Genomic DNA, 21752 nt, shown 5'->3' on the forward strand with positions numbered 1-21752 from the left:
TCACTGTCATTAAAATGTAATTATTCTGGAAGCAAAATATCATTTTCATGTTGTGTTAAGATGGTTGATGATGTCTACAGAGCCCAGTAAACATAACCACTCAGAAGGAATGCCAGGATGTCAATAGAAACGTTATTTCCTTTATTTTAATGACTCATCACGTCTCCAAACCAGGGCAGTATTGCTGACGACTGCTGCATGATCTTCTGGTGCTCCAGCTGCAGCTGGTGTCAGATGGCCCGCGAGCTCAAGGCTCGTCGCACTGCAGTCCAGCAGACCACCACCACCACCACCTTCTTGCACCATGCCAGTCCAGGTGTAATGTACCCCCCTCAGCAACCCTACGGCATGCAAGCTCAGCAACCCTACGGCATGCAAGCTCTGCCACCCTTCGTCATGCAAGCTACACCTGGCGCTGAACAGTGCATGCCTTTGCTGGCATGACATGGTCCAAGCAATGAGGAAAGGGGAAGGTTCTAGTCAGTCAGTGGAGTTCTTCTGTTGTTTCATATTTGTAGTGTATAGCCTTCCAAAGAACCCAAACCAAACTTTCCTTTCAAATGATGCTACACTGTAAGCTATGCTACGGCGAACTGTAAACACAAATCGAAATAAAAACTTTCTTGACATTAAATACAGCGAATCTGATCAACACTGTTACTAGTCTTTTGAATGAACGACAATGTAAACTGTGTTGGAGATTTTGAACAAGGCAGGGGACAGGAGATGAGGTACACACAGATTACAGGTGTACACTTACATGGACACACTCAGGACCTTTCTTTCTCTCTCGATGGCTCCTTGTAAATCTCTCTCTCCAAGCCACACCCACTCCCTCACTGGGGATGTCCTCCTGCCAGGAGGCCTGGTTGGCAACAAAGGACGATACAGACGTTTGCTAATACCTGCTCATTAATTCTGTTTGCATCACCTGTGCTTGTGTGCGTGTGCATGTGTGCATGTGCGTGTTCGTTGTGGGAGGTGGATATATCTCTGTGATATTCTGTTTCCATCTCAAGCCTGTCAAGACAACGAGTAGACAAGATCGCTCTTTTTTCTCGGTAGGTGCTGTTTCATTTTACTGAGTCAAATATTTCATATTAATTGCATCCCTCTTTGCATTACATTTGTTTACTTCATATTCTTAATATATATGTTGTTCTCTAATAGTTTTTGTGGGTGTGTTAAGTTGCTTGGTAACCTGTAACATTATTTTTGGTCAAACATTGTAATAAGATCTAAGAACAGTTTAGTGGATCAAGAGTACTAAATTATATTAAACGCACCATAACAGCTGCATAGATGTATTTACATGAATTAAGTCCAGGTTTCATTCCTCTTCAAGCCTAAATTCTGGTCAATTAGGATATTCTAACCTCATATTGAATACAGTTTCTTTGAATCTCAAAAGCAGTAATGTCTTAGAATGTAACTTCCTATACTTGGCGGTTTCTCTATCACTAAATGGAGCAGTTGTTTTTCTGTAAGGTGACAGGCCCTCTTGGGATGCAGGGACAGACGTCCTAACAACCGGTCTCATATGATGTCATGGGGGGGGGGGGAATAATATTTTTGATCCCTTACACGTTTCAGATCTGCAAGTCTGCACGAACGTGATGTAACAGTTTCAGTTGTGTCCCAAGTTCAACCATGTCCGTGCAGCCCATGTCCGTGGTCACCTTCCAGTCCGGCACGTTCCGGGGCCCAGACCTCAAGACTGAAATGTGGTCCAGCGGAATGTTTGACTGCTGTCAAGACACCCAGACCTGTGTGTTGTTTTGAGCACTATGCCTTGAACTGTGTTGTAAATACCAAACAACAGTCTATGCTTTTCATTCAAAACACAACTTCAAATGTGTGTGCGTAAACTCATGTTGGCCCTGCCTGCATGAGTGCGTATGTGTGCTTGTCTGTGTTTGTGTGTCTGCCTTTGTATTTGTACCATGTGTCTGTTCCTGACTGGACCTATGCTCCCTGCAGGTTGTCTAGGGTTCTGGTGTCCGTGCTGCCTGGCGTGTCAGGTGACCTCAGGCCTCGGGGAGAGTCACTGTCTCCCCCTGCTGGACTGGATCAGTGGTGGAATGATCCCTCCTATATCTCTGGCCCTCAGGAGCACCTTGAGGGAGAGGTACCGCATACAGGTACATTTACGAGGATCCCGTGCTACTTAACTCATATATATATATACATACATACATACACATACTCGATTTTTGTATGATTTAGACTGAACGACCAGACTTACATTAGTTTCCAGGATGTTAATAGAAACTTTATTCCCTTTATTTTAATGACTCATCCATCACGTCTCCAAACCAGGGCAGTATCGCTGACGACTGCTGCATGGTCACCTGCTGCTCCAGCTGCAGCTGGTGTCAGATGGCCCGTGAGCTGAAGGCTCGTCGCAGCCCCACCCAGGTCAACGTCACCCCCACTGCCCCCCCTGGCATCGTGCAGGTCACACTGCACCCCTCCCAACCCATCTACGCCTTGCAAGCCACACCTATGGCTGGACTATACCATCCTATGGCTTGATGACATGGACCAAAATGATGGTTTAAACTGTCAAAATCTAGTCACTGATTTTAGATAAATGGATTGCCTGTTGGTTTTAGACTTGTGTTATCCATTGTATTGGGCTTTTATACTAGTTATATCACTAACACTAAGCCCCTATGCCTAAGGCCTGGAATGTTTTGTTTTGACAAAACATGTTAATATTTTTGTCTGTTGTTGTCAGTCCTCTGTGACTGATTAAAAAAAACTGTTACTCTAAAAGGTCTGGGACTCAAACTTTGGTTTTAGCATGGACACATTAGAAGCATCAATGAAACTATAAAAAAAAAGTAATTTGTGAATATCATAAGATCATGCGGCCAGACCAAACAATAGTCAGTTAGCTATGTGATTAAACTGGAGGTAGTTTAACAGTCATCAATCACTTAATCATCAATTGTATGTGATGTAGAAGTGTAGTTTAAAGAGTGATAAAAATACATATTTTTCACACAAAATTAATAGAAAAATGTGCATTGTACTGCTTGTGTGCATTCGCAATTGTAGCTTGCAATCCTGCCTATGTTTGTGTCCAGACAGACACCTTAACACGCCATTTGGCTAAAAACAGTTCATGAGTAACTTCTAATTCAGTAAGTTTAGCAGCTTTACAAGCTCTTCTCCTTCTCTCTCCCCCCCCCCCCCTCACCCAACTCTCTTCTGCTCTCCCGTCCCGAATGCAGCCCTCCCCACCCCACATCTCCATCCTCAGACCACATTGGCGTCGTCGTCGGGATCGTTGATTCCCAGGATGCAGCAGCAGACCAAGGCACAGCAGGCCACAAGCAGAAACACACCCAGCAGGATGTATGTCAGTGTGGTGCTCCAGAAAGCAAAGAGGTACAGGGTTCTGTGGCAGTAAGGCCCCTCCGTCTGGGTCAGAGTCTGGTTGTAGTTGGGGGGGTAGATGGAGTAGATCCACACATTGCCTGGGAAAGGAGTTAGGAGAGAAACACAGGTAACAGGTGTGCCCTTTAGTGAATACACTCAGACTTTGCAAACACTTGTTGCTCCACCCACACACTCTTGCCCTTCCCTCTCTCTACTCATCACACACACACACACTCACCACAGATGAACCAACAGAAGAGGAAGGTGGAGGTCAGGCTGTTCCATACGGAGCAGGCTCGGCTGGCAGGGTTGTGGGGGCTGTCGGCAGGCTTCTCAGTGCAGGGAAGGCAGGAGAACAGGCCAAGGACCAGCCCAAACACACCGGCCACTATCAGGTAGATAGGGATATATTCTTGCCTGGGACAGTCATTCAGGTACACAGCACCTGTGAAGGGTCCAACCCCCCAAAAAACATTGGCTGTGGCTCAAAGCAAACAGGTTGTAAACATTCAGCCTGGCTAATCAGTCAGATAAGGGATAATGATGAGATAGGATGTGTAAGCGCAGAAAAAAATCTGCACTAGAAAATAACGATTTTTTTCTCCCAGTGATAGACTAAGATCTGAACGCTACTCACCGATGGCAATCTGAGCGATAGGAAAGATACAGCAACCTTTCGAACTAGCTGATAAGAGAAAAAAAAAGACCATACATGGGAACACAAACTCACAATCTAAATATCTATATATACACAGATATATACATATACGCGTGTGTTTTTAATATACTGTAGGACGCTCTCTAACCTTTTACTTCTTTGGAAGGTTTCGGTAGACGCTGCATAAAGCTTGGTTGACTAGCCATGGTGGGAGCGGATGCTGATTATGGCCTGTAGATAAGAAGGACAGGCAGGTCAATGAAGGGTATCAATACTGGGTCAAATCTGCTTACAATCTTGCACAGTTCTAGAACAATTGTTCGAGACTGGCTGATTATATCAGCATGCATGCTACTGATAATGGGCTGGGTTTCCCAGATTTGTTAAGAAGCTCTTAACGCTAAGAGCGTCTTAAGAACGTTCTAAGGGCGCTCTAGAGCTCTTAGAACGTTCTTAAGAAGATCTTAGCGTTAAGAGCTTCTTAACAAATCTGGGAAACCCGGCAATAGCTGTACCTTAACTTTTCAGTCAAGCGGGAGTTGTTAGCCTTGCTTTGAAACCATTCTGACTTCGTCATTTACAAAAGATGTGGATGACCATCATACCCTAACCATGGCACACCCTTGTCACCTGACGACAAGATATGCTTCAGAAGAAAATAAACAAAGAGAGAACTGATTTAGTTAATCTAGTCCAACCAGATTCTACCTTATATCTTTAGTCAAGAGTGTTTCCGACAACAATGATTGATATATGGCCTCTTGGTGAAATAGTCTGAGCAAAGTCTGACTACTGCGTCACATTTCTTTTTAATAGCCCTATTCTAGTTCAAACCGCTGAGTGACTGTGCGTTAGTCGTTGACTGTAGGCATAGATTAACCTGGACAAACAAAACAAACATTAAAAACTGGTGATTCATGTAATGTTGTTGCTGCTGCTGCTGCTGCTGACAAAGTCACACACGTCAAAGCTAGAGTAGGTTTAGATTTTCTGACGGGCAAACATGTAAAAAGCATATGAACGTTCTCATTATTCCCGGTGTGGTTCACAGGATTATTAATGATTTAACGAAATAACAAAACAGCAGCAGTGCGCTGACGTAAAAAAAGATGCAAAAGAAAACAGATGACATTATGTAACTTGCTAGTTTAACCTACATCATGACGTGATGAGAGCGTTCCCCGTGAGTGTAGCCTCATGTGAGAGGCGCTACAGGTGAGAAACTTGGCAAGATAGTTGTTCTGTTTTACAACGAACAGATCGCATATTGATAAAGCAGTTTAAATGTGCTTGTCAATAGTTAATTACATACCTTGGGTGTGTTACGTTCCAGCTATTAAAAGGTATTTGGATGTTTGCAGATCCGCACCTTCACAACGTCAGACGAGTTCACAGTTGGGCGTACATGTATAGAAATGGAATTGGTTTAGCGTTAGTGCGCAGGCGTCGGAATGTACTCAGATGAGGAATGCTTTGAATGTTGCTCTTTGTATAAGTATGCTGATGTTATGCATGTGTTTACTATAAGGCGTTCTCCAACCTTTATCTGAACAGGTTGCCATGGTGAGTGCTGATACTGACCTGTAGTCACCCTGATTTGTTTCACCAGTTGGTTTGTCTCCACCCAGGTGTTCCCGAGTTCCCCTCTTGTCATGGTATTTAACTTCTGTTCTCTGCATTCCCTGTTACTAGTTATTCCAGTTTCTCGTTTTTTCTGTCTTCACGGTTTTCATCTCTGCCTGTTTAGTCTCCCAACCACGGACCTGCCTTCCCCAGTGTACCTCTGCCATTCGGTCCTGATACCGACCTCTGACCTCCCACCGACCTCTGACCTCCCACCGACCTCTGACCTCCCACTGTCCAACTAGCCTGCCTGCCACAGTGTACCTCTGCATTGGTACCTTGTTGCCAACCTTTGTTTGCCCCTGGACTACGATATTGCTTGGTGCCATCAAATACATTGTAAAACTACCCTGCTTCCTGTCTGCACTTGGGTCCACTATCCTGCCTTGTGTCAAAGGCATCAATACTGGGTCAAATACGTTCACAATGTTGCACAGTTTCTTGGTTTGCAGATTATATATAGTTCTGCATGCTGCTGATTGTAGTTCTGCCTTAACTTATTGGGTCGTATGCGTCTTTTCAGCCATGCCTTGAGGCCATTTTGACAGTTGATCCTGTAGGTAAAAGAATGTTCAAAAACAAAATGAAGACAAAGAAGTGATCAGATTGAGCTCAAACCAGATTTCTCTACCTGTGGTCAAAAGTGTTCCAAGAACAAATATTTTGAAAGGCATGTCATTTTTTGCAGGTTCTAAAGATGACAGGATTCCTATTCCAGAATGTGGGAATGGGGTAACTAAAGCTACTCATTGCATATTTTCAATTCAACAATCATTTTATTGTTACATTTACAAAAGGACTACATTCCTAAGTGGAAATGTACAAAACCTTGGCAACATGGCAATATCTCTAGCTAATATATTTGTACAATATCAATAGTGTTAACAAAGCTGATATGTAAATAATACGCCTAATAATGTAAAAAATACAAAATAAAGGGCACAAAATAAACACATTTTAACTCTTCATTCACTAAAGGGTGGTTCAGCGTTCATTTGTAAACAATAGCATTATTAATGTAATTAACACAGTCATTAATAGGCAATTTATGTTAAAGTGTTATTCAATATATTTATTCTGTATACTGTAATATGTCCATCATTTTCTGTCATTAATTATCTTCAATTTATTCCAGTGGTGACAGCAGTTTTCACAATCCAGTGAAGTGGGTAGGATTTGAGTGAGCTGTCAATCACAAGTCTGTGAGGTATTCACTGGACGAAGTCTCCACGTAGACGCAACCCCGAGAGCCTGGCTGTGATTGGCCACCACGCAAGTCAATCACTCTGCTCCTCCCTCTCTCACTATCGCTCGTCTGAAGACGGGCTCCGCCAAGGAAACAGTCCCACACCATCCCTTTGCTCCATAACTGTACACCCACACACCCACATACACACAACAAATGATTTTGTCAGCAACTAAAACAAAAACAAAATTATTGCTCACTCAAGGGTGTGTGTGTCTAACCTCAATAGAGATGTGTGTGTCAGGGTATCTTCTGTAGAAGATAGCCCTCAGATTGAACTCTGGGCTTCCATTCTCCTTAAACACACATGTCCTGACGGTGTCGTCCTCACAGCGAATCACAGCGTAGACGTCTGGTAAAGAGAACAACAGCAAGAGGGAGTGAGTGTGTGTGTGTACGTACCCGTGTGTGTATTTAGTGTACCTGTGTGTGTGGTGTACTTGTATATGTCTGTGTGTACCTGTATGTTTGTGTGCGTGTAGTTGTGTGTTTGTGTACGTGTGTGTAACCGCATGGTCGGAGTTTACATGGCGCCGGGCCCACAGGTTAAAGATGCCCAACGCACGCTCGCCGACCAGATTCTGAGTGTGGAGCATGCAAACCCGGTTATTGTACTCGGCGACTTTAACAAAGGTAATCTCAGCCACAAACTCCCTAAATACAGACAATTCATCAAATGCCCAACCAGAGGAGAGAACACTCTGGATCACTGCTACACTACAGTCAGTAGAGCCTACCACGCCGTCCCTCGTGCAGCACTGGGCCACTCCGACCATACCATGGTCCATCTGATTCCTGCATACAGGCAGAAATGAAAGCTGACAGGGAGCAGTGCGTTAATCTGGGAACACAAATCTCTGACTCCCGGTCCATCAGCACCAGATCTCCTCAGGGCTGCGTCCTTTCTCCTCTGCTCTTCTCCCTGTACACCAAAAGCTGCACCTAGAGTCATCCGTCTGTCAAACTCTTGAAGTTTGCGAATGACACCACCCTCATTGGGCTCATCTCTGACGGGGACGAGTCTTACTACAAGTGGGAAGCTGACAACCTGGTGACCTGGTGTAGCCAGAACAACTTAGAGCTCAATGCTCTTAAGACAGTGGAGATGGTTGTGGACTTCAGGAAGAACACAGCCCCACTCACCCCCATCACCCTGAGTGACTCCCCAGTCAACACTGTGGAGTCCTTCCGCTTCCTGGACACCATCCTCTCCCAGGACCTCAAGTGGGAACTGAACATCAGCTCCCTCACCAAAAAAGCACAACAGAGAATGTACTTCCTACGGCAGCTGAAGAAATTCAACCTGCCAAAGACAATGATGGTGCACTTCTACACAGCCATCATTGAGTCCATCCTCACTTCTTCTATCACCATCTGGTACGCTGCTGCCACTGCCAAGGACAAGAGCAGACTGCAGCTTATCATCCGCACTGCTGAGAAGGTGATCGGCTGCAATCTGCCTTCCCTCGAGGATCTGCACACCTCGAGGTCCCTGAGGCGAGCGAGGAAGATTGTGGCCGACCCCTCCCACCCTGGACACTCCCTGTTCCAGCTACTCCCCTCCGGCAGAAGGCTGCGGTCCATCAAGACCAAAACCTCACGCCACAAGAACAGTTTCTTCCCATCTGCTGTTGGCCTCTTTAACAAGGCCAAGGACTCATACTGACTTTAAATCACAATCTGCACAATGACACCCTGCACATTTCAATTTGCACTATTGTATTGTTTGCACTATCTGTATTTTTAGGTTAGATTGTAAATTAGGTTACTTATATTATATTTTATTTTTTATTCCCCTTAGTATTAGCTAGACCCCCCTTAGTATTAGCTAGACTTTGCTCCTTTTGTACATTTAGTCCACATATTTAAGTTTCATTATTCCTATATGTTTAATGTATGCACCTCCCTGCCAAAGTAAATTCCTTGTTTGTGCAAACATTCATGGCGAATAAAATACTTCTGATTCTGATGTTTGTGTACTTGTGTGTGTGTACCTGTGTGTGTGTGTGTGTACATTTAACATTTATATTTAGTCATTTAGCAGATGCTCTTATCCAGAACGACTTACAGTAAGTACAGGGACATTCCCCCCGAGGCAAGTAGGGTGAAGTGCCTTGCCCAAGGACACAACGTCATTTGGCACGGCGGGGAATCAATCCGGCAACCTTCTGATTTCTAGCCCGACGCCCTCACCGCTCAACCATCTGTACCTGGGTGTGTGTGTGTGTATACCTGGGTGTTTGGGCTGGCTGAGTCCGGAGGCTCTGCGGAGGTGGACGGTGGTCACTACGGTTGGCTGAGGTAAACAACACTGCCACACTGATGGAGAGGGCAGGTCCTCCTTCAACTCCCTGACAGAGAGAGAGAGAGAGAGGGAGAGGGAGAGGGAGAGAGAGGGAGAGGCAGAGAGAGAGAGGAGAGAGAGAGAGAGAGAGAGAGAGAGGGGAGAGAGAGAGAGAGAGAGAGAGAGAGGGAGAGAGAAAGAGAGGGAGAGAGAGAGGGAGAGAGAGAGAGAGAGAGAGAGAGAGGGAGAGAGAGAGAGAGAGAGGGAGAGGCAGAGAGAGAGGCAGAGAGATATGGCGGCTGTGTTCCAAAAATGTAAACGAAGAAAGCCTGAGATTTCTCACATTGCATACATGCTCTTTCTCTTGTTACCTCTGTCTTTCTTCCTCTGCCATACCGGCTGGAACACATGTCATACATACACAGACACACAGCCTTTCTCTTGCACTCACACAGACACACACACACACCCAAATACATTCACACAACCTCCCCCCCCCTCCACGCACACACACACACAAATACATTCACACAACCTCCCCCCCCCCCTCCACACACACACACACTCGCGCAGCCTCCCCACACATTTACATTCAGTCGTTTAGCAGACGCTCTTATCCAGAGCGACTTAGAGTAACTACAGGGACATTACCCCGAGGCAAGTAGGGTGAAGTGCCTTGTCCAAGGACACAACATCATTTGACACGGCTGGGAATCGAACTGGCAACTTTCAGATTATTAGCCCGATTCCCTAACCGCTCAGCTACCTGACTCCCACACACACAGACCAACTCGCCCCCCCCCCTCCACACACACCTGAGGCTGACGTGGGACTGGGAGAAGAGCCGCAGCAGGAAGCGTCCGGTGGGGCCGGGCTGGAAGGTGGTGGGCAGCAGGGCGTAGCGTCCGGGCGCCAGCTGAACACGCAGCGCCACGCTCCGGGAGTCCATGTAGACGGAGCTGGCCGCCTGCTCCACCACGCACTGCACCCGGCTGCAGCGGTTTACCTCCACCTGGTAGGGGGTAAAGCTGTTGGTGCGGGTTGTCGTTCGTTTCTCTTTTAAATCCTCAGAAGCACGCGCATGCCGGCGTTGTGTCGAGAACTCCCTCACCTTCAGCACCTCAAATCCGATGGGCAGGTTTTCTCCTCCGCCGTCTTTTCTCCGTATCCTCCTGTCCTCCTGCTGCAGACAGATCAGCACCTCTTCCCCCTTCCCGCGTACCTCGAACATGAACTGACGCGGAAAGAGACATCGACGAAAAGGCGAGAGAGGGGCAGAGGGGCAGGAAAATGGGCATTGTCAATCTCCTGCTTTTTTTGGTCGCAGAAATGTGCGTTCAAGAGCTGTTTGTTCAGGTTGTGTTTAAAAAAAAAAGAATTTACCTGGGGATTGTGCAGAAACGAGTCTCTGTGGTTTATACATCCCCCGCACCGACTCCTCTTATCCAACTGCTCATCCCAGCTTCCACTTGTCTCCTCCTCATCCCCCTTCTCCTCCTCCTTCTCCTTACTCTTCGTCTTCTTCCCCCCCTCCTTCCTCTTAGCCACCTCTCCTTCTCCACCTCCTTTACCCGGCCCTCCCTTCTTCTGCCTCTCCCCAAGTCTCTCCTCTTTCCTGTCCCCCCTCTGCTGGGTCCCCCCAGGCTTGGCCACGATCCTCCCGAGGTCGGGTGCCCTGCGGCTGGGTAGCAGGACGCCGGGAGGGCGGGTCCCGGGGGTGGAGGGGGCCAGGGTCCACTCCCCGAGACGGCGGGCCTCTCTCCAGTGGGTGCAGCGCCACAGGAGGGATCTCTCCACCAGGCGACACACCACCACGTCTGTGAAGTAGCTGCAGAAGTCCTCAAACTCCATCCTGGGGGAGGGGACCAGGGAGGAGGTAGAATCAGGCAGTCAGCGAACTGGTTCTTCTACGGCTCTCAGGGCAACACTGTATTCTAACCTACAGTTTGTGTTGATGTAATACGGTTCGGTATCAGTGGTAGTCCTAACATCAGTTCTTCTGTGCAGTAGATATATCAACACAGAGAGTCCACTTGAAAAAATAGGCTGAGCTCTATTTTTGTAACACTGGTGACATGTTTGGTACAGATTGTTTGTGTAGTTTTTACCAGAATTCTCCAACATCTCGGACTACAAGTCCCATCTTCTCCTTCTCTCCTCGGCTCACCTGCTGCCAAAGCAGCGACCTGCAGGGGGCGCAAACAAGCTCAGTTTCACATTTTGATCCAGGGAGCTTTCTAAGTACACCTCGAACTGGTAAGTGTGTGGTCACTAATTTGAATAGAGCCTATTTGAACGGAAACACACTTGAGAAACATACACACTTGACTGAGAAAGATATTCTAGAAACAGCCAGTAACGACCGGCCCCTCACTCACCCTTGGCTCCAGTCGCCTGTCCAGTCAGCGGTTCCCCATGGGTTTCTCATTCGGACCATAAGGAGGCGGGTTGTCCCGCCCTGACCCTGGCCCTGACCTTGGCTCTGACCCAGCAGCCTCTCGCTCAGGCGCACCTTCTTCACGGCGGTGATGCCGTAGGCGTGGCCACGCACCAGACCACAGTTCAAAACAGACTCCACCTTTTCACCCTCTGCGGGCTGGGAAGAGGGGGGAGACAGGCCAAACACAAAGCAAAACATAAAACAACCCCAGAGATCAGAACTTTCAAACACCCTATAACAGCGAACCCTGTCACCCAGACAACACCAAGCGATTCTCAGGCCAGGGCCATTGAGAGGGGTCAGAGTCCCTGCCAACAGAGAGAACGTGCCGCAATGATAAAGACAGAGGCCAGTGTCATTCCTGTCATGGCGTAAAGGTGACAGTGAAATGCCTGGACAATGGTTCCACACAGCTGCCTGTCTGTCCTCTGCAACCTGGTCGAAAAATGTCTCCTAGGTGACCTCTCCAAGGACCACTGCCACCATAGCTGTCTGCTTGGCCCAGTTCCAAACCATTTATCACCACCTCTACCCTACCGTCCTCCTGCTCCCTGTGCCACTGTGTAGAACAGAACGGCAGGTCATGTTAATGGCTACACATTAAATGTTTGAGCCGGTGTGTCAGCTGTTTATGAGTGCCGTTTAAATCAAACAATGTCCTCTTGTAGGTTGCCTGTCTATTTCTCCGTGATCCAAGTTTCATCTCGATAGCGTTTCATTGGAAGATGCTTAACTTCTCCTTGACGTTTATCATATCCACACTCGAAGCGGACACTATAACTCAGGGTTTATTTGTGCTATAACACCAAACACATGATGGCTCACGCAGACTTTGAGTACTTTAGAACACTTGAATTAAATAATGTATTTATTTATTATTTCTTTCTTTTATTTCCATATCCCTCTGTCATGCCCTGCCAAGGGACAACGGATGAAAACGAGCTAATCTAGCTAATTCCGGTGCATTTACATTTTTACATGTTTATCAATGTACACAAATACAAATTTCAAATAAACGCATATCATGATTACTTCAGCAGGGATATTGTCCATGTACCCGTATGGAGCATGTGATGAGAGCCTGGCGTGCGCTGGCCTTGGCCAGGGTCTGGAAGAGGGTCTTCCTCTGCTCTGGGTGCAGACCCAGGGCCTCCCGCTCCAGGCTCAGGGGCTCCGACACCCCCCCGGTGAAGTCGATGAGGGCCTCTGCCGTGTTGCCCCCCTCCAGGGCCTCGTAGCAGCCGTTCAGTCTGAAGGGGGGAAGAGGTGGTGGTGGAAGACAGGGGTGGCACAATCTCTGTTTAACTTCTTGAACCATCCCGTACACATCAGTCACTTATCTTACCCTAAGGAGCTGTGTACGTCAGTGTTTGAAAATAAAAAAATACGTGCAAGGATCCAGGATGGTAACTCGACTCATATATCCTCTGATTTATTACCGAAAAGTGTTCCGTTGACAAGCTGTACTGTCGGCCTCCTGCACTACAGGTTCACACAGATCTGACAAACATAAGATAGGTGACAGCAACCAGATGGAACCTGAGCTTCAACCTATGCACATTGCACACAGGTTAGCGTGTTCCCCCGCCCCATGCGAGTCTTACTTAGCGTAGGCCTTCTCCAGCAGGGCGCTCCAGAACTCGCGTGGGGTGGCCGAGCGACAGAACAGCAGCGTCCCTTCCTCGCTGACCGGCAGGCGGTCGTCCACCACCACGTCCGTCCAGCGGCCAAGACGCCAAAAGCGGAAGTGGAAGATTCCGGCGTACAGGTCGGAACGCTTGGGGTTCCACTCCTGCTCCTGGTGGTCCGGAATCACCTGACACGGTTTATCCAATAGGAGACCAAAGACTGGTGTAAATACAGATCACCTGACACTTTATCCAATAGGAGACCAAAGACTGGTGTAAATACAGATCACCTGACACGGTTTATCCAATAGGAGACCAAAGACTGGTGTAAATACAGATCACCTGACACTTTATCCAATAGGAGACCAAAGACTGGTGTAAATACAGGTTTTGCTCCACTTACTTTATGTTTATGTTAAATGTCTATGTCCAGTATATATGTTCTGTGATGGCGGCCATGGTTTAATAAATTATATTTGAACTTTTTGGGTCTAAGGGTCTAATCAATTCACTAATAAGAGAAAAGACCATCCTTTTTTAACTTTTTTTCTGTACATTTAAAATGTGTATTCATTAATTCATTGACGATTCAGGTTAACGAAAACACAAAAAAGTTGAAAAGGAAAAATATGTCTGGTGACTTTTGAATTCTCACCTTCTTCCATAGAGAGGGTTCCGAGGCCAAACAGGAAGTGGCCGCAACCATCCAGCAGTTACCCAGACTGCCCTGGTGCAGGTCCCGAGTGCTGATGCCATCCACGAACAGACGAGGGTCCTTACACAGTTCCTGAGGAGAGACAAGGAGAGAAAAATAAAGGATTTGAGCAATTGAAGGTAAAGTACAATGATTAGATGATTTATGCCACAGTATTCCATTTGTCTTAAATTTACACACGGCAGCAACTTTTTCGGGACTTCTATCCATCTAATCTATCAATTCTGAAATGCGGCCTACGTTTCTGCTAGCCTTGTTTGGGAGCAGTGAGGACAAGACAGATCCTGTCCTCATGGACCTGTTGATCTTACTCTTGACATTCGGACTATCAGGTAACGGTAGAGGTACTGGCAGATACACTCTCTCTCACACACACACACACACACACACACACGCATACACTGAAGTCCAAGAAGACAAATACACACTTCAAGGGGTCAATCCCTGTATAAATGTAACTCTAGAAAAGTTATGAACTCCATGATATCATGTTAACCTCAGGAAGGTGACCCGATTTTGGCTTTGATGGTTATGGATGGGAAGTCATGTGTCCAAGTGTTTAGGTGTGTGTGTGTGTGACTACTGAGGGAGGTGACTGACGTCAGCCTATCATTTGACTCCCTGTGACTGGACTCCTAAACTACCTGAGCAGAGCATTAGAAACACAACCCCAGCCGTTTATTGTTACTTAATCATGAACCATCAAGAAGGCCCACATGGGTTCCTTTTGAGTTTGCAAAGTTCCATTTAAGAATCTTTCCGAAAGAACTACTTGCAGTTCCATACAGGATCTTACTAAACTAAAACAGGTTCAATGTTGAACCCCAGAGTTCTTCTCTGGTTACAGATGGTTCAACACGCAGAAATGGGTACAGCTCAACAGTGTTTGACTACAGTTCAAGATGTCCTAGGCTGAAATGCCCTGCTGTATATCCCTTTGGATAAAAGCATTCGCTAAAGGACTACATTATATTATTATTTCATACAATGTACATTCATAATATAACCCACACTCCAAGCTACAACAACCCTCCGGTCCTAAAAACAGCCTGTAAACATATGCTATTTAAATCAAGTGTTGCTTTCATAGATCCCAGAGCAAACACACAGTGACACCCTGCCAGGGTCCCAGTCTCAGTCCGCAACACGCGCCACACACACTCTCAGCAGCTGAAATTGCAGTGACGCCTCTCTTACATTAGAAAGGACTTTAATTAAACCGATCTAGAATACAAACTGCTGAGCGGACTACTAGATTTAGACAAGGGGATGTTTGGGGCGCCCCGAGTCCTGGGAGAGGCCATGAGGTATATTGGTGTGTGTGTAGGGTGTGTGTTTGTGTGTGTGTGTGATGGAAATAACTGTCTGTATGTATCTAAATCTGCTCTGACACTATGTCAATCCTGTGTAAATGTGTGTAAGTGTGTGTGTGCAGGAGCATGCGTTTGTGAGTGTACAATGTGTGTGCGTGTGCCTGGAGTGTGCAAGTGATGGAAATGTTCTGTGTATAGTCTGTAACTAAATGCACTCTAGATATTTACATTTACATTTAGTCATTTAGCAGACGCTCTTATCCAGAGCGACTTACAGTAAGTACAGGGACATTCCCCCCGAAGCAAGTAGGGTGAAGTGCCTTGCCCAAGGACACAACGTCATTTGGCACGGCGGGGAATCGATCCGGCAACCTTCTGATTACTAGCCCGACTCCCTCACCCAGCCATCTGACTCCCTAGATTTCTGTATGTCTTGTTGTTGTTGACACTTCCAACCACACCCAGTCCCCCCTTTCTTCACCATGGTGCCTTCCACTGTCATTACTGTCCTTCTCACCTTTGGCCTCTTCCATTTGAGCCCGGGGGGTGGCTCTCGTTTGTAGAAGAGCGACTGGGCGGAGGGGGGGAAGGCGGGGTCCTTGAAGAGCACGCCCCTCCTCATGCATGCCCTCTTGAGCTTGTGGTAGCTCTGGCCCTGGAAGTCACACACACGCTCCGGCATACTGAGGACCATGAGCGAGCACAGCGAGAAAGAGAGAGAGAGAGACAAAGAGAGAGAGAGAGAGATCATGAAGAGATAGTGGATGGTTAGAACAGTTCCAATGTCAGGGGATGTTTATCAACTATGAACATGCGCAGTCCAGAGGAACAGTGGGTCCAAGCATCCCCAGGGTTAGGGTCGGGGGGTGGGGGGGCTGAAAGGGTAACACGGAAACACCCACAAAGCACACCCATTAACCCCCCTTTACTGTAATAATCCATGAGTTACACAAGGATGTTATCAATACTATCAAAACACCTGCAGAGTTCAAATGAAGCAAACCCAAATGTTTGAATACTTTGTGTGTCTCTGTCCCTTAACTGTAAAAGCTAGCACAATACCTGCTCTGGAAGACCCGTAGGCTTCTCCTCACTCTCCGAGCAGGAAGGAACTCACAGAGCCCAGGTACGTCACGTTCCCTCTTGATCCAAGAAATGGTTCCTCTACTTCGATCTTGTGTCTTTGTTTGTCATATGTTTTATAGGGTCACCTGTTGTCTGGGAGACCCATTGCTGCCTTGGAGTATGTTTAGAGAGCCAGAGGTGTAATCTTCTCTCCTGTTGTCTCTGTCTGTCTTTCCGGTCTCCAAGGCAACCGACACGGGCTCGCAAGCTGTCGCTCGCTTCAGTACTTGACGAGCATTACTGTCCACCAGGTTCCTGTCAAAGGAGGTTGATGTTGTCTTTATACTTGCAAGTTCTTGATTAATCCAACTGGTTAAGAAGTACTTTGATAAAAAACACCTTTACACAAATAAAAAATCAGAAATTCACTATTTGTGGAGTGAACATCCATTTGTTGCAACTTTTCAGGGTTCCTCATACTGTAGATGTGTGTTTGCGTGTGTTTGTGTGAGTGAACACTTTGCACTGCCTGATCTCTGTGTCTTCTGCCACCGCTCCATATTATGACTTTTTAAAGAGCCTAGCAATAGTGTGTTTGTGATTACGCAAGCGTAACCCGCTCCCTGGCTGTCATCCTATACTCAGGGGAAACCCTTTACCTGTGTCCCAGAGCATGGACAAGCATGTGTCTCTATGTGACATCAACTGATCTGTGTGTTTGTTTGTGTGTTTGTTTGTGTGTTTGTTTGTGTGTTTGTGTGGTTCTGGATATGTGGGAGTTTGTGCGTGCATGCATGTGTGTGCCACGCGTGTGTGTGCATAACCATGACAGGGTAGAGGAACATCAGTAGACCTGTGTGTGTATCTGTTGCTGTTGCTGTAACACTATCCTCCAGACAGACAATAGCTATAGAGAATATCTCCATGCTCTGAGACGTAACATACAATTAGCGACAGCCACAGCGAGTAAAAAATAAAAAGACTGTTACTTCAGACCTTCTACTTCTTCCGCCACTTTTCACCTCTACCTCCTTCTGCCTGACTACCAGCAGGAGAACCACACCGAAAACCAAACCCACTCACGCACACAGATACAAGCAAAACCAACCTGGAAGCATGCAGAAAGGGTAATGTGTGTTCCATGTAAAGCAAGCAGCAGAAACAGGCATTGCTTGGGGATTTCCTACCTAGCTTACCGACATCAGCTCCTGGTGTGTTTGCGTGTGTGTGTGTGCGCGTGTGTGTGTGTGCGTGTGTGTGTGTGTACGTCTCTCTTACTGCTGGGTCTGCTCCTTTCATCAGGGTTGGTGTATAGAGTTCTGTCCTGTCCCTGAACCCACTCCTCTCCTGACAGCCTGAAGCTGCTCTCTCTCTCTCTGCACAGGAGCCCTCCCTCCCTCTGCACTGCTCTCTCTACTGTGGTCTTTCTCCCGCAAGTCCTCATTCATTTATCACTCTCATTTTATCATGCTCTCTCTATCTCTCTTTCGCTCTCTCTCTCTCTCTTTCTATGTCCCTCCCATAGGACAGTTTCTGTTGTCATTAAGCGCGTGCCCAGTGACACCTGAGCACCCCCACCCCCCCCACCCCCCTCACCACCACCACCACCACCACCAATTTAAGTCTTAACCCCTTCAATGCCAGCACAATGACTCATCAATTGATCTAGTCTAGCCAAACTGTTGGTTTGGCTAGACTATTTTGGTCTCATAAACCTGTTTTTTTTTGTAAGGGGGGACTACAAAAGCAAACTGAAACAAAATGTTAAAAATACTTGTTCATTGGCAGCTAGATGAAATGTCTTGTCATCTGTCGTTGCTAATTATAAACCACACCTTTCCTTATCAATCCGTTACCCTTTAATCGCTTCACTCTACCTCTCAGTCTATTCTAACTATCTTCCTGTCCCATACCAAACTGTCAGCAGTGGCGCTAACACCCTGCAACCCACTTTGGTTTAGTAATTATATTAATCTATAAATATCACTGGGTCCCAGAAAATACATGTTAAAATCCGAAAGCTGACGTTGAATTTGCTAGCGTGGCTGTAAATAGAGTTTGTTATAAAAATAAATAAATCTAAATAGCAACAAAAAAAAATCATTTGTAAAATTCAACTCAGGATAGTTATACTTTCGATAATCTGTCCTATCTCTTTGAAGAAGAAAAATCCCTGTAAATATGATCAAGGTTTTCTGTGATTGACCAGGAGTCCTTAATCAGTGAAACATGATCTACACTCATGCCTTTTGGGAAATATCAACCACCCTACAGCGCAAGTGCAAACTTAGTTTACTCTTTTTCAACTATGCCGATGTGGCTTTTGTAAAGGGCTTTTGAAGCAGAAGAGAAAGGGAAATAATAGAAATGACAGTTATCCTTTTGTCTTTTCTTTGGTTCTGCAGCTTTGTTTTGGCTGAAGAGAATGAGAGGTTGCCAAATAAATGTGAAGGTGAGAATAATTCCTCTATTTTTGTAATTTTGCACCTATCGTATGAGTCGGTCTAGCATGCTAAGTTAGGAAGCTAACTAGATTTGCATAATGTCTTCATTGTGAAAACACGAATCTATTTCTGCATTGGAAATCTATGATCTAGTCAATTCATTATTTGACTTGAATTGATCTCTGCGTCCGTGTTTATCTGAGCAGTGTGTAAGTTCCTGACAGTGGAGCTGCAGGCTTCCCTGGAGAAAAGCGGCCGCTCCAAGGAAGTCCTGGAGCTAGGGGAGGTGCTGGACAACGGGAAACGTAGGCGCAAAATCAAATACAACACCTCGTAAGTCACCGGCACTGGCTGGAAGGGGACCCTGTGTTCATTGTACCGCTTAGTCCACTGTTACCGATCAGTTTGCTGGCCGTTGCAGCATGAAGGACACGTGGGACTCAGAAGGGGTGTTGCAGCATCGTTTGGGTTTGTAGTCTTTTTTCTGGAAAATCCAGAAGTCTGTTTTTCTAGAGATTGTCAGAACCCGGGCACTCACCAGTGGACAGTTGTGTGACATACCTTTCACCTTTTTATTGTTGAGAATGTCCGGTTGTATTAGGCAGTGGGGGAGGATGTGTTCATTGCAGGTATACAGTGGCTTGATAGCCAGTCTGTCTCTGTCTCTGTGTGTGTGTGTGTTCCCAGAGAGACTCGTCTGACCGAGGCGGTCGACAACATCTGTGAGGGCATCCTGCAGTACAGCGTCCACGCCGAGAGACCTGGCAGCCTGCGATACGCCAAGGTACACACACACACACACACACTCCTCGGGGGTCAAACCCCGGTCTCCCTCCCGCGAACCCCAACCAGAATGACATCCCTGTGTGTCTGAGGGCAGCATGTAGCCTTTACAACCTACATCTGGGCAAACTCCGCCCCTGAACGCGGTTCCAAACTACCTAAGCTCTGCACCTGCTAACGAGCGGTGCACCTGTGTGTGTGTGGGCGTGTGTGTGTGTGTGTGTGCGTGTGTCTGTGTGTGTGTGTGGGCGTGTGTGTGTCTCTGTGTGTGTTTGTGGCGTGTAGGGCACCAGTCAGACCATGTCAACCCTGAAGAACCTGGTGAACAAGGGAGTGAAGGTGGAGCTGGGGCTTCCCTACGAGCTCTGGGACGAGCCCTCTGTGGAGGTGTCAGACATGAAGAAGCAGGTGGGTGTGCTTCTTAATGTGTGTGTGTGTGTCTGAGGGGGGGGGGGGGGGCAGATGGATGAGCGGTAAGGGAATCGGGCTATTAACCAGAAGGTTACCAGTTCGATTTCCTGGCCGTGCCACCCTACTTGCCTCGGGGGGGAATGTCCCTGTACTTACTGTAAGTCGCTATGGATAAGAGTGACTGTTAAATGACGATGTAAATGTTATGTGTGTGTTTGACTACTGTTCTGCATCCCAGTGTGAGACCATGCTGGAGCAGTTTGAGGAGGTGGTCGAGGACTGGTACTTCCACCACCAGGAAGAAAGACTGGAACGCTTTCTGTGTGAAAACTACGTGCTCAACGACTCTGAGCAAGGTTATACACACACACACACACACACAAACATTCTACAACTTTCCCTTGGGGGATCCATACAGTACCTCCTCCTACCACACCCCTGCACATGCACCCTTAATGAATAGACCATCAGACTTAACTCACACAAGCAAGAACTCAAACACTGGTCACTCTCTCTTCTTTATCCATTCTCTATCTCTCTCTTCCTCCTCCATCTTTGTCTCTTTTAGACTGTCTGAAGGAGGTGTGGAAAGGGGATATGGGTATGAAGGGAGCAGGTGGAGAGGCAAAGAGTGAGGGAGGAGGAGACGGAGGGAACACGCATGATGCTGGAGAACTGTGAAACCATCCAAAATGGCCGACAAACGCTCCTGCAACAGAACTGAACTGCACAGCAGAAGAACCTCAGTCTTTGACGAGGTCTTTGGAACGGGAAACATTTACAACACTACATCCAGTAGAATCAATACGGCGTCCATTTTTTTGGATTATAGCTTCAATAGTCAGCCTATCCTGCCACTTGGAGACCCGCAAGAGCGTACCAAGTCTTCCAGAATGTTTCATGCTTTCAGACTACACAGCATGATGACTGTCCTCTTTCAACAACTGAATGTTTGCCCACGAGGCCATCTAGTGGTGATTGTGTGCTGCTGCATCTAATTACAGAATGACTTCACATAGAAAGACATTCGTCATAGACATTGTTACACTCCTGATGTTTCAGTACGGTGCCTTATAATTGTCAGTGTTATTGTTTGATGTCAGTCAGGATTGTCCTCCAAATCCATCCCATAATACTTTGCCCAGCAGATATTTTGCAGCACGGTCAAGGAAGAAGCGTGAGAAACATGGCTGATGAAATTGACCTGTTTTTACATATCGGCATGAACTGTTTTGATTTTTATCTTTTATTGTACAGTACATATTTTCACCTAAACCATGGTTTTCAAAAATGCAATATGCACATTTTTAATGTTGAATAAACTCAGCTTTTGTTACACTAAATCAAGCAACACGTCTGAACATTTATCATGTAACATAAAATTATGGTAGCTTGTTAATGGGGTATTGAATAGGTCTAGTTCTGAGGAAGTGTTCTTGAGTAGTTCTTGAGTGCTGATGTAATTGATATTGTGTGCAACACTGCCTCTCTGTGGCTGAGTGAGAACACTGCACTTCAGTCAAGCAGTAATTAGCTGATTAATGATTGCCCTCTCTGTAATAGTTCACTGTAATGGGACAAAATAGTTTGTTGTTGTGGCCCCCAAAGGTGGTCCTGGTCTTGGTCCTCTTCCATCAGTTTTGTGTGAGGATGAGTGCAGCAGGCATGTTGGCACCAATGCAGGTGTACCAGTGGCAAGTTGCTCAACTCACCTTTAGGCTAAACTCTTTTCCAATCAGCAGATATTCTTCTGCA

The 21752-nt window shown here is 46.6% G+C and overlaps 4 protein-coding genes and 2 long non-coding RNA genes across 9 annotated transcripts; 4 read left to right on the top strand and 2 right to left on the bottom strand.

Annotated features, from left to right (window-relative positions):
* The first annotated feature begins 1033 nt into the window (after nt 1–1033).
* On the top strand, nt 1034–2778 carry LOC124487016 (cornifelin homolog B-like). Its single transcript, XM_047049000.1, has 3 exons — nt 1034–1768; nt 1981–2141; nt 2320–2778. The coding sequence occupies exons 1-3, from the start codon at nt 1651–1653 to the stop codon at nt 2533–2535; spliced, it is 495 nt and encodes a 164-aa protein (XP_046904956.1). The 5' UTR covers nt 1034–1650; the 3' UTR covers nt 2536–2778.
* A 27-nt stretch (nt 2779–2805) lies between these two features.
* On the bottom strand, nt 2806–5547 carry LOC124487014 (transmembrane protein 272-like). Of its 3 annotated transcripts, none has more exons than XM_047048995.1 (6): nt 5358–5547; nt 4567–4691; nt 4194–4276; nt 4025–4072; nt 3626–3832; nt 2806–3485 (listed from the first exon to the last, which is right to left on the bottom strand). In XM_047048995.1, the coding sequence occupies exons 3-6, from the start codon at nt 4249–4251 to the stop codon at nt 3265–3267; spliced, it is 534 nt and encodes a 177-aa protein (XP_046904951.1). In that variant the 5' UTR covers nt 4252–4276; nt 4567–4691; nt 5358–5547; the 3' UTR covers nt 2806–3264. The 3 variants fall into 3 exon arrangements, with proteins under 3 accessions (XP_046904951.1, XP_046904953.1, XP_046904954.1); XM_047048997.1 differs by having other exon boundaries at nt 4561–4691; nt 5358–5545; XM_047048998.1 differs by lacking the exon at nt 4567–4691 and having other exon boundaries at nt 5358–5545.
* On the top strand, nt 4698–5877 carry LOC124487018. The gene is made up of 3 exons (XR_006958324.1): nt 4698–5260; nt 5600–5700; nt 5793–5877. It is a non-coding gene; the product is annotated as an uncharacterized LOC124487018 (long non-coding RNA).
* Nucleotides 5878–6415: 538 nt separating this feature from the next.
* Nucleotides 6416–16441, bottom strand: LOC124487013 (calpain-5-like). The gene is made up of 13 exons (XM_047048994.1): nt 16357–16441; nt 15812–15977; nt 13922–14053; nt 13243–13454; nt 12696–12888; nt 11577–11794; nt 11307–11384; nt 10582–11050; nt 10310–10432; nt 10014–10210; nt 9147–9265; nt 7136–7266; nt 6416–7037 (listed from the first exon to the last, which is right to left on the bottom strand). Exons 2-13 carry the CDS (start codon nt 15974–15976, stop codon nt 6861–6863), a joined length of 2214 nt encoding a protein of 737 aa, XP_046904950.1. The 5' UTR covers nt 15977; nt 16357–16441; the 3' UTR covers nt 6416–6860.
* Nucleotides 13566–16693, top strand: LOC124487017. 2 transcript variants are annotated; one of them, XR_006958322.1, is made up of 4 exons: nt 13566–13653; nt 13934–14100; nt 14233–14313; nt 16345–16411. It is a non-coding gene; the product is annotated as an uncharacterized LOC124487017 (long non-coding RNA). The 2 variants fall into 2 exon arrangements; XR_006958323.1 differs by lacking the exon at nt 13566–13653 and adding an exon at nt 16606–16693 and having other exon boundaries at nt 13665–14100; nt 16345–16420.
* A 1937-nt stretch (nt 16694–18630) lies between these two features.
* cnpy4 (canopy FGF signaling regulator 4) lies at nt 18631–21340 on the top strand. Its single transcript, XM_047049048.1, has 6 exons — nt 18631–18811; nt 19010–19136; nt 19491–19587; nt 19872–19994; nt 20236–20353; nt 20566–21340. The coding sequence occupies exons 1-6, from the start codon at nt 18727–18729 to the stop codon at nt 20676–20678; spliced, it is 663 nt and encodes a 220-aa protein (XP_046905004.1). The 5' UTR covers nt 18631–18726; the 3' UTR covers nt 20679–21340.
* Nucleotides 21341–21752: the final 412 nt, after the last annotated feature.

This window comes from Hypomesus transpacificus, chromosome 25 (genome assembly GCF_021917145.1).
Source record: "Hypomesus transpacificus isolate Combined female chromosome 25, fHypTra1, whole genome shotgun sequence".
In the NCBI taxonomy this organism is placed as follows: domain Eukaryota; kingdom Metazoa; phylum Chordata; class Actinopteri; order Osmeriformes; family Osmeridae; genus Hypomesus; species Hypomesus transpacificus.

What these genes read in the sequence shown, in the direction of transcription:
- LOC124487016 (XM_047049000.1), top strand. Translation starts at nt 1,651, where the DNA reads ATGTCCGTGCAGCCCATGTCCGTGGTCACCTTCCAGTCCGGCACGTTC. An exon ending in CTGTCAAGACACCCAGACCT is followed by an intron (nt 1,769 to 1,980) that starts GTGTGTTGTTTT and finishes TGCTCCCTGCAG; the next exon opens with GTTGTCTAGGGTTCTGGTGT. An exon ending in GGGAGAGGTACCGCATACAG is followed by an intron (nt 2,142 to 2,319) that starts GTACATTTACGA and finishes TCTCCAAACCAG; the next exon opens with GGCAGTATCGCTGACGACTG.
- LOC124487014 (XM_047048995.1), bottom strand. Translation starts at nt 4,251, where the DNA reads ATGGCTAGTCAACCAAGCTTTATGCAGCGTCTACCGAAACCTTCCAAA. An exon ending in ACCTTCCAAAGAAGTAAAAG is followed by an intron (nt 4,073 to 4,193) that starts GTTAGAGAGCGT and finishes TTCTCTTATCAG; the next exon opens with CTAGTTCGAAAGGTTGCTGT. An exon ending in CTTCTGTTGGTTCATCTGTG is followed by an intron (nt 3,486 to 3,625) that starts GTGAGTGTGTGT and finishes CTCCTTTCCCAG; the next exon opens with GCAATGTGTGGATCTACTCC.
- LOC124487013 (XM_047048994.1), bottom strand. Translation starts at nt 15,976, where the DNA reads ATGCCGGAGCGTGTGTGTGACTTCCAGGGCCAGAGCTACCACAAGCTC. An exon ending in TCAAATGGAAGAGGCCAAAG is followed by an intron (nt 14,054 to 15,811) that starts GTGAGAAGGACA and finishes GTCTCTCCTCAG; the next exon opens with GAACTGTGTAAGGACCCTCG. An exon ending in TCATCACATGCTCCATACGG is followed by an intron (nt 11,795 to 12,695) that starts GTACATGGACAA and finishes CCCTCTTCCCAG; the next exon opens with CCCGCAGAGGGTGAAAAGGT.
- cnpy4 (XM_047049048.1), top strand. Translation starts at nt 18,727, where the DNA reads ATGACAGTTATCCTTTTGTCTTTTCTTTGGTTCTGCAGCTTTGTTTTG. An exon ending in AAAATCAAATACAACACCTC is followed by an intron (nt 19,137 to 19,490) that starts GTAAGTCACCGG and finishes GTGTGTTCCCAG; the next exon opens with AGAGACTCGTCTGACCGAGG. An exon ending in GCTCAACGACTCTGAGCAAG is followed by an intron (nt 20,354 to 20,565) that starts GTTATACACACA and finishes TGTCTCTTTTAG; the next exon opens with ACTGTCTGAAGGAGGTGTGG.